Source organism: Schistocerca serialis, chromosome 2 (assembly GCF_023864345.2).
Source record: "Schistocerca serialis cubense isolate TAMUIC-IGC-003099 chromosome 2, iqSchSeri2.2, whole genome shotgun sequence".
NCBI lineage: Eukaryota > Metazoa > Arthropoda > Insecta > Orthoptera > Acrididae > Schistocerca > Schistocerca serialis.
Window position 1 is genome coordinate 56,737,039 of NC_064639.1, and position 15,083 is coordinate 56,752,121.

Below are 15,083 nucleotides of genomic sequence, written 5' to 3' on the forward strand. Positions count from 1 at the left end.
ACATTAACAACAAGGGCCACAACACACTTTTCTGGGGTATATCTGATATTACATTTACTTCTGTCGATGTCTCTCCAACCTAGATAACACACAGTCTCCTCCAGAAAAACACTCACTCTGGTCAAATTTAAGTAGCACTATGTATGACAATACTTATGTTAAGAAATCTTGTAGCAGTACTGAGTAAAATGTTTCTCAGGTGTCAGAAAATACATCAACCATGGGTTTCAGCATGTCATGTGAGGAAGCACAGTTTCGGTTTCACTTGATTGCTGTTTTTGGAATCCATTCTGGTTGGTATGTTGGTAATTCTGTTTAAGACACCTCATTATACGTGACGTCAAACAAAATGTGACTGGGCTGGGTATTTCTTCATAGTGAGGCCGTACATGTACTCTCGGATGGCAAACCGTATTAGTAGTAACATCAGACATTTGCAGATATTAGAGTCACTGACGTAGCATATGCAAAAGCTGTACAACTATTCAAACAGACCGTTAAAGGACTTCAAAGTGGTGTAAAGATTAGCATCTTGTTTTTAATGTATGGGAAAGTAGTATTGTATGACTGCAATAGCAACGAGCCACAATTGGAATCATACTTGCTGTGTGTTATTAAAATGAGGTGCTTGTGTCCACTATTTTGATGATATCGTGGATCAAAACTGACATCGCACACAAATGATTCAGTATTTCGATTTACAGCCATCCGTGAGCACAGGCGAGCATGTGAACACTGTTGACCTGTGCGACCGCTGCTGTAGACTGTCAAGTTAATGGAGGCTTTACCCGTGATTGTTGTTCTTGTGAAGGAAACTGTTTAAATTGTCTTGTGTATTTTCCTGTTGATTGTGATTGGCTGCTTGGCAAGAGTACTATCATGCCCAGTTGATTTACTCCTGTTGAACTCATTCTCATGCCACTGCTGATTTGTTTCATTGTCTTGGCTGTAGGTGATGCTTATGCTTTGTTTTGGATGTGTGAACAGGTTACACTGTCTTGCCATTGCAACCAACCCTTCAGTTTACCTCATAAACTCCCAGCAAGTGTAACATGTCGATAACATATTTTGTCAAATTTGGCCACTGTCAGAATTTGTTGTCACTGTGTAGGAAGTAAGTGATAGCAGACTGCCTGTATGTGTTGTAAAAGGAAATATGACAGTGTGCCATTGCCTTTTACGTGTAGACTCTTCTTCAGTGTAATGCACAAAGCATAAATCTGTGCTACATTTGTAACTGTTTGGAGGGCTAGTACACAATTGTGTCTCTGCTGTTATTGATGATGATTACCGCAAGGAAGGAATGGATAGGGCAGTACATAACCTAATCCTGTCAGGTAGTACTGAGGGATTCACAGAATTTAATGTCCAGTTGTTGGATTACTGTCAATACATACTGTATGGTGACTTGTGGAAAGTAGGTGCAGATGTAACGAAGAGCACTTGCGTTAGTGCCTCCAAGACGCATTACAGATAAGTTTAAAACTAATCCACAGTTTTAGCGCAGTCTTGTGATATCTGTAAGTCACGTGTACTCCATTTAGTAGCCATATACTTAAAATTGCTGCCAATTACATGATTTTGACAGCTGCATCTACATAAGCTGCCTTCTCACTAATGCTTATTACTAGTGTCCATTATGGCTGTGTGAGGATTAGGACTGACATTCTAGTCCACAAGCAGAGTCTACACCCATATCTGTATCCCACCCACCACCATACGTTCAGTGTCAGAGGGAGCATCATAGGATAAGCATATCATTCCCCTCCCACAGCCCCCACTCTTTTCCCAACTCCTGTTCCATTCACAGATGGCAGACGTGAAAGAAAACTCTTATTACCCTCTAAGAGTACTCCTCTAAGAGCCTGAACATCTTAGTTTTAGCACTGTGCTCATAATGTGAGGAGAAAGTAATGTGTTTATGAACGCGTTTTAGAAAATAAGTTCCAACTAAAATTACTTTCTTAGTGACGTTCCAGTAAGTCGTGTAGTAGGAGCCAGCTGCCAGGCAACTTTAGTTCTTTCTCAAGTGCCACCTGCTTACTGTGCTGCCAGTTTTGTAGAAACTTGTAGTGTGTTGACTTCCATGGCTGGGTGTCCCCTGCCTCCTCCCCCAAGCCACTGCACTTTATTAATCAAAGTGTAATTTTAATTGGAGTATAAGGCACAGCAGGTTTCCTGAAATGACTTCTGATGCTGTTCATTAACCATTTCTGTGATAAGCTCATAGTGATTAAATTGACTTCTGACACAATGTACAGCTCCTTTGAATCGTTTCTGTCTTCAGTCAATCTGATTCGTTAAGGATCCCAAGCTGACAAACAGTAACCAAGAATTGGTCAGAAAAGTATTTTAAAACTGACTTCTTTCATTTATCAATTGGCACCTTAGAATACTCCCATGGTGAAATTTCTCCCATCATTGCAACTTACATCACTAAGGTGAGAAACTCGTAAGTATGAGATAGTGTCACACTGCAAATTCGTCTCCACTATTGTTGTTGTAATTGTGGTCTTCAGTCCTGAGACTGGTGTGATGCAGTTCTCCATGCTACTCTATCCTGTGCAAGCTGCTTCATCTCCCAATACGTACTGCAGCCTACATCCTTCTGAATCTGCTTAGTGTATTCATCTCTTGGTCTCCCTCTAAGTCTTTACACTCCACGCTGCCCTCCAATACTAAATTGGTGATCCCCTGATGCCCCGGATCATGTCCTACCAACCGATCCCTTCTTCTAGTCAAGTTGTGCCACAAACTTCTCTTCTCCCCAATCCTATTCAATACTTCCTCATTAGTTATATGATCTACCCATCTAATCTTCAGCATTCTTCTGTAGCACCACATTTCAAAAGCTTCTATTCTCTTCTTGTCCAAACTATTTATCGTCCATCTTTCACTTCCATACACGGCTACACTCCACATAAATACTTTCAGAAACGACTTCCTGACACTTAAATCTATACTCGATGTTAACAAATTTCTCTTCTTCAGAAACTCTTTCCTTGCCAGTCTACATTTTATATCCGCTCTACTTCTACCATCATCAGTTATTGTGCTCCCCAAATAGCAAAACTCCTCTACTACTTTAAGTGTCTCATTTCCTATTCTAATTCCCTCAGCATCACTCGACTTAATTCGACTTCATTCCATTATCCTCATTTTGCTTTTGTTGATGTTCATCTTATATCCTCCTTTCAAGACACTGTCCATTCCGTTCAACTGTTCTTCCAAGTCCTTTGCTGTCTCTGACAGAATTACAATGTCATTGGCAAATCTCAAAGTTTCCATTTCCTTGCCATGGATTTTAATACCTACTCTGAATTTTTCCTTTGTTTCCTTCATTGCTTACTCAATATACAGATTGAATAACATTGGGGAGAGGCTACAAGCCTGCCTCACTTCCTTCCCAACCAATACTTCCCTTTCATGTCCCTTGACTCTTATAACTGCCGTCTGGTTCTGTACAAATTGTAAATAGCTTTTCGCTCCCTGTATTTTACCCCTGCTACCTTCAGAATTTGAAACAGAGTATTCCAGTCAACATTGTCAAAAGCTTTCTCTAAGTCTATAAATGCCAGAAACGTAGGTTTGCCTTTCCTTAATCTATTTTCTAAGATAAGCCGTAGGGTCAGTATTGCCTCAAGTGTTCCAACATTTCTACGGAATCCAAACTGATCTTCCCTGAGGTCAGCTTCTACCATTCGTCTGTAAAGAAATCACGTTAGTATTTTGCAGCCGAGACTTATTAAATTGATAGTTCGGTAATTTTCACATCTGTCAGCACCTGCTTTCTTTGGGATTGGAATTATTATATTCTTCTTGATGTCTGAGGGTATTTCGCCTGTCTCATACATTTTGCTCACCAGATGGTAGAGTTTTGTCAGGACTGGCTCTCCCAAGGCTGTCAGTAGTTCTAATGGAATGTTGTCTACTCCCAGGGCCTTGTTTCGACTGAGGTCTTTCAGTGCTCAGTCAAACTCTTCACGCAGTATCATATCTCCTGTTTCATCTTCATCTACGTCCTGTTCCATTTCCATGATATTCCCCTCAAGTACCTCGCCCTTGTATAGACCCTCCATATACTCCTTCCACCTTTCTGCTTTCACTTCTTTCCTTAGAACAGGGTTTCCATCTGAGCTTTTGATATTCATACAAGTTGTTCTCTTTTCTCCAAAGGTCTCTTTAATTTTCCCCTAGTAAGATAAGCCTCTACATCCCCACATTTCTCCTCTAGCCATGCCTGCTTAGCCATTTTGCACTTCCTGTTGATCCCATTTTTTGAGACATGTGTATTCCTTTTTGCCTGCTTCATTTACTGCATTTTTATATTTTCTCCTTTCATCAATTAAATTCAATATTTCTTCTGTTACCCAACGATTTCTACTAGCCCTCGTCTTTTTACCTACTTGATCGTCTGCTGCCTTCACTATTTCGTCCCTCAAAGCTTCCCATTCATCTTCTACTGTATTTCTTTCCCCCATTCCTGTCAATTGTTCCCTTATGCTCTCCCTGGAACTCTTTACAACCTCTGGTTTTTAGTCAGTTTATCTAGGTCCCATCTCCTTAAATTCCCCCCTTTCTGCAGTTTCTTCAGTTTTAATCTACAATTCATAACCAATAGATTGTGGTCAGAGTTCACATCTGCCTCTGGAAATGTCTTACAATTTAAAACCTGGTTCTTAGATCTCTGTCTTACCATTATATAATCTATCTGATACCTTCTAGTATCTCCAGGATTCTTCCATGTATACAACCTTCTTTTATGATTCTTGAACCAAGTATTAGCTATGATTAAGTTGTGCTCTGTGCAAAATTCTACCAGGCGGCTTCCTCTTTCATTTCTTACCCCCAATCCACATTCACCTACTACGTTTCCTTTTTTCCCTTTTCCTGCTACCGAATTCCAGTCACCCATGACTATTAAATTTTCATCTCCCTTCTCTATCTGAATAATTTATTTTATTTCATCATACATTTCTTCAATTTCTTCGTCATCAGCAGAGCTAGTTGGCATATAAACTTGTACTACTGTAGTAGGCATGGGCTTCGTGTCTATCTTGGCCACAATAATGCGTTCACTATGCTGTTTGTAGTAGCTACCCGCATTCCTATTTTTTTATTCATTATTAAACCTACTTCTGTATTACCGCTATTTGATTTTGTGTTTATAACCCTGTATTCACCTGACCAAAAGTCTTTTTCCTCCTGCCACCGAACGTCACTAATTCCCACTATATCTAACTTTAACGTATCCATTTCCCTTTTCAAATTTTCTAACCTACCTGCCCGATTAAGGGATCTGACATTCCACGCTCTGATCCGTAGAACGCCAGTTTTCTTTCTCCTGATAACGACGTCCTTTTGAGTAGTCCCCACCCAGAGATCCGAATGGGGGACTATTTTACCTCCGCAATATTTTACCCAAGAGGACGCCATCATCATTTAACCATACAGTAAAGTTGCATGCCCTCGGGAAAAATTACGGCTGTAGTTTCCCCTTGCTTTCAACCGTTCGCAGTACCAGCACAGCTAGGCAGTTTTGGTTAGTGTTGCAAGGCCAGGTCTGTCAATCATCCAGACTGTTGCCCCTGCAAATACTGAAAAGGCTGCTGCCCCTCTTCAGGAACCACATGTTTGTCTGGCCTCTCACAGATACTCCTCCGTTGTGGTTGCACCTACGGTACGGCTATCTCCACTATTATTTTTGGGATATTTATTTATTTTCAAGGAGTACTTCAGTTCATCAAGTACTGACAGTAAATGCGAAATTACTACCACCAGAAAAGATTGAAGAGAAGGTTAAAAGCTAACAGAAACAATTAAAAAGTAAGAAAGAAAGAAATCCTGATCTGGATTCTTTCTGAGATGGTTAGAGAAAAAAAAAGAAACAAAAAATAGAATTTAAAGCAATGCGTGCAGCAGACAAAATGAATCCAATTATTACTTGGTTTCACTCACATTGAATTACATGTTCTAAAAATTCATGCTTAGGCTGTATGCAGAAAGTACAGCATGGCACAGTGTGGCTGGTGGTGTCACAGGTGCAAGTAGCAGGTAACTCAGTTTTCCGTATTGAAGGTGACTGCTAGTATAGTATTGGTCGTTTTGCTATGGCTTTTGTTGTGGTGTATTGGTGTTCACCTCATCAGCTACTATACATCCACGTAGTAGGAGGAGGAGATTAGTGTTTAACGTCCCATCGACAATGAGCTCATTAGAGACGGAGCGCAAGCTCGGGTGAGGGAAGGATGGGGAAGGAAATCAGCCGTGCCCTTTCAAAGGAACCATCCCGGCATTTGCCTGAAGCGATTTAGGGAAATCGCGGAAAACCTAAATCAGGATGGCCGGAGACAGGATTGAACCGTCGTCCTCCCGAATGCGAGTCCAGTGTGCTAACCACTGCGCCACCTCGCTCTGTTCCACGTAGTACATTTACAGCAATGTCAGCAGTACCAACCACAAAGAAGAGGGGGAAAAAAACTGAATGTCTTGTCAGTAATTGGCAAGCACATTATAAATGATCTTATTCTTACAGTTAGATGTATTTTCATGTATAGTTCTGGGTAACAGCTTCCTTTTTCTTTTTTTAAAAAAAAGGCTGTTTACCATTGCTTTTGTTTACCATTGCTTTTTATTTCTTCTCCAACACTGCACTGTGTTTCAGGCTGTTGAACCATGAAGGTGCTCTTCTGGCCTACAGTGGCTATGGAGACAGGGATGCAAGAGTGACAGCGGCAATTGCGAGCAACATTTGGTCAGCATATGAGAAGAATGGAAGGAATGCATTCAAGGAAGACAATCTCCAGCTGGTGTTAATGGAATGCACAGTTTGTGTTTCATTCTTTTCATATCTGATATTCTTTAAACTTCTGAAAGTTTATTGCTACTTAATATCTTTAATTTAATATTGCTTTCTAATTTCTATATTGTATGGCACTATAGAATACAGTGTAAAACTTTTGGTATCCATTAATTCCTTTTAACTTGAAGTGTATGTTTGGAATGTCTGTCACAGGTGATCATAGCAAATCTAGGTGGTGGAACAGGTGATTTGTATAAAGATAATGAAAACTTCACATTCATGTTTGAATCTATATTCACATTCATTGGCTTCACCAAATCTCAACGAGACTATAACCTGCTGATTCAACCTGAATCTCATGCGTTGCTAAAGATTAGTCTATATAACAGCATTTGAAATGAAATCGTTAATAACCATTTCAGAATTTGTTAATAACCATTTTGACATTAACAGTGGAGTCATTTGAAGATCCCAATACCAGATGTCAGCTTTGACTTGTGATGTAATGATGTGGGGCAGGACATCATGCATCCACAAACAGAAGTAGACAAAACGAAGACAATATTTGTTCTTTGATTTTTAGGTTGGGCTGACAGACTGGTCTCCAGCAGAGGTCAAGGTTAGATTAGAAGATTTGCTTGTGATGTGACACAGAGGTTACGAGAATAAGAATTATTCTCGTTATGCTGTATATTTTACATGAATTTGATTTTGACTTGTTATTTACCATTTTGTTTACATGAGGCATTAAGAAATGTTTGGTCTTGATAGATTTGACAATGAAGTTTGTGAAATAAGTGAAATGTAATATGTGGCAACAGCAGAACGTGAAGGAAGGGCACTCTATGCAGTGAAAGTATTTGGTATTTTCTGGCATAAGAGCATCATCTGGTTCACAGCTCAGCTGAACATAGGCTGTCTTATACTATCGTCCCATTAGCTGTTTTCGCCTCGGCACTGAGGTGCATTGGCAACATCTGCTTTATGTTGCACATAAACACACCCCTTGGATGATCTTTATTAAAGTTCAGCTGCATCCTCCTTTCAGATAGGGCTTGTGTGATTCTGAGGATAGTGTGCGTGTGCATGTGTGTCTGTCTCTGTTATGTAGAGATGAAGAGACTTGCACACAATAGACTACTGTGGAAAGTTCAGAAAAGTCTCATTGTTTGATTTTAATTCCTTAGTGACAGTTCATCTTTGATGTTGAATGTGGCATGCTGATATTTGTTCATCCTCTTACTTTGATGAACAAAAAAGAAATTAATCAGATTGGAATCCGTATGATTCCCTTGTGTGCAGCAGTTATTGAGTATAGACGGTGGAGAAAAGAACAGCAGTGGATTGCGGAATCGGTCATTTTAGTACTGCGGATCTAGATTTCAACTATATCATCTTAATTGCTAAATATTACAGAACAAGAGAACCAGGAAAAGGTGTAAGACAGGTGACAACGTATCGTAAGTGTCCAGAGTGTCGTGTAGTAAACAATATTGGTTGAAATCAAACAATGGAAAATCCAGGATGGAATGTAACAATACCAGAGAAGGAAAGTTGCTACTCACCATAGAGCAGAGATGCTGAGTTGCGATAGGCACGATAAAAAAGATTCACACAATCGTAGCTTTCGGCCACACACGCGCTCACACATACTCACGCAAGTGCAACTTGCACACACGTCTGCTGTCTCAGAGCTGAAACTACACTCAATTTCAGCTCTCTGAGACTGCAGACATGCGCGCAAGTTGCGCTGTGTGTGTGTGTGTGTGTGTGTGTGTGTGTGTGTGTGTGTGTGTCTACTGCTGACAAAGGCCTTAATGGCTGAAAGCTTAGATTGTGTGAATCTTTTTATTGTGTCTATCGCGACTCTGTATCTCCGCTATATGGTGAGTAGCAACTTTCCTTCTCTCGTATTGTTACAATATTGGTTGATGTAGACCATACAAGGGTCTAACATGAATTGAAGCCATTGCTTAAATGGTTGAACAGGAAGAATTGTGAAGTCAGAGCCACTCTATCAAGGTGCCAATGGATAGTTCAATAATAATAAATCTATATAATTTTGAAAAATTAGTATTTTTAGATGGCACTGAACATAAACCACAAGTAATGGTAAAATCGTGGAAAGCAAATCACGTGTGTGGAGCCATAAGTGTAGCCCAGCCAGTGATAGTAGGTACATGATAATGTGTCATGTATTTTTGCATTACAAACTAATGGAAGAAGATCCATTTAAAGTTTCTTACAACACCAAAAGTGCAATGTCAAAATAATGTACTAACATAATTAAAATGTAAAGAAATGAAACTAACACAGTAAAACTTGGTGTGCCCTCTCTGGTCACAAACAAAAATTATACGACTCATATAAATACATTAATGTCATCTCTTGGTTTACAGTCTAAACAAGTGGAATAAAGCAGCATTAAAATGTCAAAAGGTATGAATCTAGCCATTGTCACATAAAAAATGAACAAATAAGGAATGAAGTATTACAATAAAAAAATTGTGTATCCTCTTTGAGCATAAACTAAAATCATACCGATTGTAAAAATATATTGGTGCTATCTGTGGGCTTATAGTAAAAACATGTGGAATAAAACGGGTACAGTGTATAACTCTCCCTCGGTGACCGAGGGGGAGGATTACATAGAGAAAACTATTTATATTTTTTAGAATGAGAGTAGACTAGTACTCCGTCACTAGAATGACATGCTCGCAATACCTAATTCGTGACTCTGTGAATATTATTGCAGACATGCCAGTTTTATACACATTAGACTGTGTAATGGAATGACTGAAGGCTCTATAGAAGTTTGCTACCCTTGGTAGTGATCTACGTGTAGAAAATGGCTGCTAATTGTTTGTTGGCAAGCCATTATTCTGGGAAGTGTTAAAGGTACTTACAGGGACCTCACATGTGGTCTGTCAGATGGGAAAAATGATTTTAATTAATCTTACAGGTACACCATTTCCACTTAATGCAATTATTATTATCTAATAATCACAGATGCTGTAAAAGGAGATGAAAATCTAATAGTCATGGGGGCTGGAATGCAGTTGTAGTACAAGGAGTAAAAGAAAAGGTTACAGGAGAATATGGGCTTGAGACAAGAAATGAGGGAGAGACTAGTTGTGTTCTGTAATAAATTTCAGCTAATGATAGCAGATACTCTGTTCAAGAATCACAAGAGGGGGTGGTATAGATACGGAAATATTTCATTTAGATTAAATCATGGTCAGACAGAGATTCTGAAACCAGTTACTGTATTGTAAGGGCCCAGAAGCAGATATAGACTCGGATCACAATGTAATAGGAATTAAGAGTAGGCTGAAGTTTGAGATTCTTCAGGAAGAAGCAATGCGCAAAGAAGTGGGATACAGAAGTACTAAGGAATAATGAGATATGCTTGAAGTTCTCTAAGGCTATGGATACGGCAGTAAGGAATAGCTCAGTAGGCAGTACAGTTGAAGAGGAAGGGACATCTCAAAAAAAAAAGGCAATCATAGAAGTTGGGAAGAAAATGTAGATACAAAGAAGGTAACTGTGAAAAAACAATGGGTAACAGAGGAAATACTTAAGTTGATTGATAAAAGAAGGAAGTACAAAAACATTCAGGGAAATTCAGAAATACAGAAACAAATGTTGCAGAGGAATAAAATAAATAGGAAGTGCGGGGAAGCTAAGATGAAATGGCTGAATGGAAAAATGTAAAGAAATCGAAAAAGAAATGATTGTTGGAAGAACTGTCTTGGCTTATAGGAAAGTGAAAATAACCTTTGGTGAAATTAAAAGCAAGAGTAGTAACATTAAGGATCCAATGGGAATTCTACGGTTAAATGCAGAGGAGAGAGCAGATAGGTGGAATGGAAACATTTAAGGCCTCTGTAAGGGGGAAGACCTATCTGATTTAATAGAAGACGCAGGAGTCGACAGGGAAGAGATAGGGGATCCAGTATTAGAATCAAAAATTAAGAGAGCTATGGAGGACTTAAGATCAAATAAGGCAGAAAGGATAGATAACATTCCATCAGAATTTCTAAAATCATTGTGGGGAAGTGACGACAAAATGACCATTCACGTTGGTGTATAGAATGTATGAGTCTGGTGACGTCCAGAAAATATTATCTGCACAATTCCGAAGACTGAAAGAGCTGACAAGTGTAAGAATTATCACACAATCTGCTTAACAGCTCATACATCCAAGTTGCTGGCAAAATACAGAAGAATGGAAAAGAAAACTGAAAATGTTAGATGATGATCAGCATGGGTTTAGGAAAACAATTCTGATATTGCAGTTGATAATGGAAATCAGACAAAAGAAAAATCAACACGTTTATAGGATATGTCGATCTGGAAGAGCATTCGACAATGTAAAATGGTGCAAGATGTTTGAAGTTCTGAGAAAAATAGGGGTAAGTTATAGGGAGAGATGGATAATGTATAATATGTACAAGAGGCAAGAGAGAATAATTAGAGTGGACGACCGAGTACGAAGTCCTCGAATTAAAAGGAATATAAGACAGGGATGTAGTTTTTCACCCCTTCTGTTCATTCTGTACATTGAAGAAGCAGTGATGGAAATAAAATAAAGGTTCAGGAGTGAATAAAATTCAGGGTGAAAGAATATCAATGATACAATTCGCTGATGACATTGCTATCCTGAGAGAAAGTGAAGAAGAATTACATGAGCTGCTGAACGAAATTGACAGTGTAATGGATACAGAGTATGAACTGAGAGTAAATTGGTGGAAGATGAAAGTAACGAGAAGTAGCAGAAATGAGAACGAGAAACTTTGACATCAGGGTTGACAGTCAGAAAGTAGTTGGAGTCAAGGAGTTTTGGTACCGTGGAAGCAAAATAACCAGTCATAGACTGAGTGCTAGGGGGACATCAAAAGCAGAATAGCGCTGTAAAAAAGTGCATTGCTGGCCAAGAGAAGTCTGCTAGTATCAAACATAAGCCTTAATTTGAGGAAGGAATTTCTGAGAATGTAAATTTGGAGCACAGCATTGTATAGTAGTAAAACATGGTCTGGAACAGAAGAGAATCAAAGGATTTGAAATATGGTGCTACAGATGAATGTTGAAAATTAGGTGGACTGATAAGGTAAGGAATGAGGAGGTTCCGCACAGAATCAGAGGGGCAGAAATATGTGGAAAACACTGAAAAGGAGGGACAGTATGATAGGACATCAGTTAAGACAGGGCCTGACGTCCATGATACAAGAGAGCTGTAGAGGGCAAAAACTGTTGAGGAAGAGAGAGATTAGAATATATCCTGCAAATAATTGAGGACATAGGTTGCAAGAGCTACTCTGAGATGAGGAGGTGGGCACAGGAGAGGAATTCATGGCGGGCCACATGAGACCAGTCAGAAGACTGATAACTAACAAGAAAAGATTTTTGTTTACATTCAAAGAGGGCACACAGTGTTGGATTGTAACATTTCACTCCTTTATTTTCTTATTTTTATGCATCACTGACCTTTTGCTATTATAATGCTACATTAGTCCACATGTTTATACTGTAAGCCCAGCAATGACACTAAGGTATTTTTGAGTTATACGATTTTAGTTTATGGCCAGAGATGGCATGCCATGTTTTGTTCTACTACTTTCATTCCTTTAAATTTAGATTATATTATTTTAACGTTGTAATTTTCATGTTGTATGTAATTGTAAATGAATCTTTTTCCATTAGCCTGTAACACAAAAACACAAGACGCACTATCCTGTACTTTTTGTTGACAAGCAGTCTACACTTATGGCTTAGTACATCTGATTTGCTTTCCATGGTTTTACCGTTACTTGTAGTTTGTTGTTCAGTATATTAAAAAAAAATTAAAAATCACATGCCTTTACTACGATTTGACTACTCACCTGCACCTCTATGGAGAGACCACGTGGCTCTGACATGCGCTTTTCCTGTTTAACCATGTTGTAGCGGTATCAGTTCATGTTTGAGCCTTATATCCTCTGCTGTACACTAGCCAATATTTTGGTTATTGTGTGACATTTTAGACTGTCTCCTATTGTTATAAGGTATGTAAGTGTGTGGTTCTTATGTTGTCAGCTGTCTTATATTTGTTCCTGATTCTCCTGTTTTGTAATTTGTAGCACTGAAGATGACTATGCAATAGCTGAAATCTAGATCTGCTGTAGGAAAACAATGGATTTTGTGATCGGTTGCTGTTCCTTCTTCCATTGTCTAAAAAAAATTGTTTAAAGAGCTTTCATGTATAAGGTTGTATTCAGAGCTCAGCAGTTTCCATTGTGCCTGTAGTGATCTTGTCAGTCATTTGCTGGTTTGGCTCATGCCAACAATGTTTTGAGTTGAATGAAATGATTCGAAATTTTCAGAGATATTCTATAAACAATTTTTCAAATTGTGTAATGATTGTGAAAGAAGTTATTCCCAAAAACTAGGAGATTTAAATTCATCCAGCAACACAAGAAAGGAGCCAGACAAGATATAAGAACTATACAGGGTGTACATAGTCCGGGAACACCTGCAATTATTTATTCCACAAGAACAAAACATTGTACAAATATCATACACCATTTTGAAGAGAAACCCTGAAAGTTCAGCAGAACGGGGCTCCATCCCATTTTTCATTATGAAGTTCATGGGTACGTGAACACGGAGCTGCCGTATAGATGCTGTTTCATGAAATGGCCTCGCCGATCACCACATCTCACTCTGTGTGAGTTTTATGTGGTGTCACATTAAAGATTTGGTCTGTGTACTGCCTCTACCATGTTATGTAGCAGAGCTCCGGGAGAGAACACAGGAATAGACTGCCACAGTTGACGATGCCATGTTGGGACAGGTATGGCTAGAACTCGATTACCATATTGACGTCTGCCGGGTCATTCGTGGTTTGCATATCAAATGTTTGCAAAGAATACTTAAAGTTCTCTTCAAAATGCATTATGTATGACCTCTATAGAATGTTTCATTCTTGGGCCTTAAATAATTGAAAGCGTTACCGGACTTTACGTACACCCTGTATATCTGTCACCCACCACATTTAAAAGAATAGATTTTAATCAAACAGAAGAACAAAGAAGCTTTAGAAATGGATGCAATGCTCTGAATTATTTGAAAGTTGTAAAGAAATTACAGAATGTGGCCATGACTGCGGATTACCATACATACATGAACTTGACACACATTCTGATAGCATTGTAGTGTCTGCCTGTGGTGCAGATACACTCAAACAAGAAATGGAAGAACTGTTAACAGAGCACGTTTGCAAACAGCCCAGAAATTGTGTTATGAGTATGGAGAACAGTGGAAAGGAAAAAGTTGGTAGTTACTGGGAGTGACAAGAGACTAAAGACAATACGGCGGCCATACCTCGAAGGGGATATCCCGGCCAATGAATGCCATACAGTCATTTCATTTTTTGAGACTAAAGAAATGGATCAAAGATACACTGGAATGGAATAAGTAATTATTATTGTATTTGAAAGGAAATGGAGATAGGCAGGACATGTAGCTATAATCTCCACATATCGAGAAAGGAGAAAAGAGGGAACACTTGATGGTGTAATGGGAGATGGGAAACATTTGCGATTTTGATTTTTGTGGAAAAGGAAAAACACAATGGAATTGCAAACAAGGACTGGCTAGGAATATTCAGGTAAACTTTACAGGTGAAACAATGGAAACAGTTCTGGAAGCAGAAATTCTAAGCATAGGGTTTAATTTCTATTTGTTTGCCCCTCTTATTTTCTCAAGGGATTGAATATAAGCTGAAAGGGGAAGTGTCAAGAGCATGGAAGGAATCCTTGACATCTAGAATCAAGGTATTGTGTGTGTGAGACAGATGGACTCCTGTCTAGTTCAAAGAAGTAACCAGCCAGGTACAGAGGTTGCTAAGAAAAATATTGTTAAGTCCTTCAGGTTTGTCATATAAAGCGTGCACTACTATAACATGACTCATTACTCAGATAATAGTGGCAACACATGAAAATTGATTTGTCGTTTATTTAAAGCATAGTTCATGGAATATTCTTAACAGTAGCAAAAAAAGCATAATGGCAGATAACGAACAAGCTAATTCATTTGCTTCATAAATACTTAGACATTTCATGTACATCTGTGAACTCTAATAAGTGGTCATTGCTGTCAAACTGAGGTAGATGGTACAGTTATTAGTGCACTGTATTTATGGTTGTGAATCCTAGTGAAGAAATTCTTTTACTCTGCACGTATTTGATCAGCAAGAGACCTAGTAAAATGCTGTGGTTGAAATTATTAATTTTTCCACTAT

The 15,083-nt window shown here is 38.8% G+C and overlaps 1 protein-coding gene across 1 annotated transcript in view; it reads left to right on the forward strand.

The window, feature by feature from the left end:
• The window catches only part of LOC126456760 (ragulator complex protein LAMTOR2), a 46,718-nt gene that overhangs the window by 5,940 nt on the left and 25,695 nt on the right, over positions 1–15,083 (forward strand). Inside the window, exon 2 of the mRNA XM_050092511.1 lies at positions 6,665–6,827. Coding sequence (XP_049948468.1) covers positions 6,665–6,827 — 163 coding nt within the window. The remainder of the gene's footprint in view (positions 1–6,664; positions 6,828–15,083) is intronic.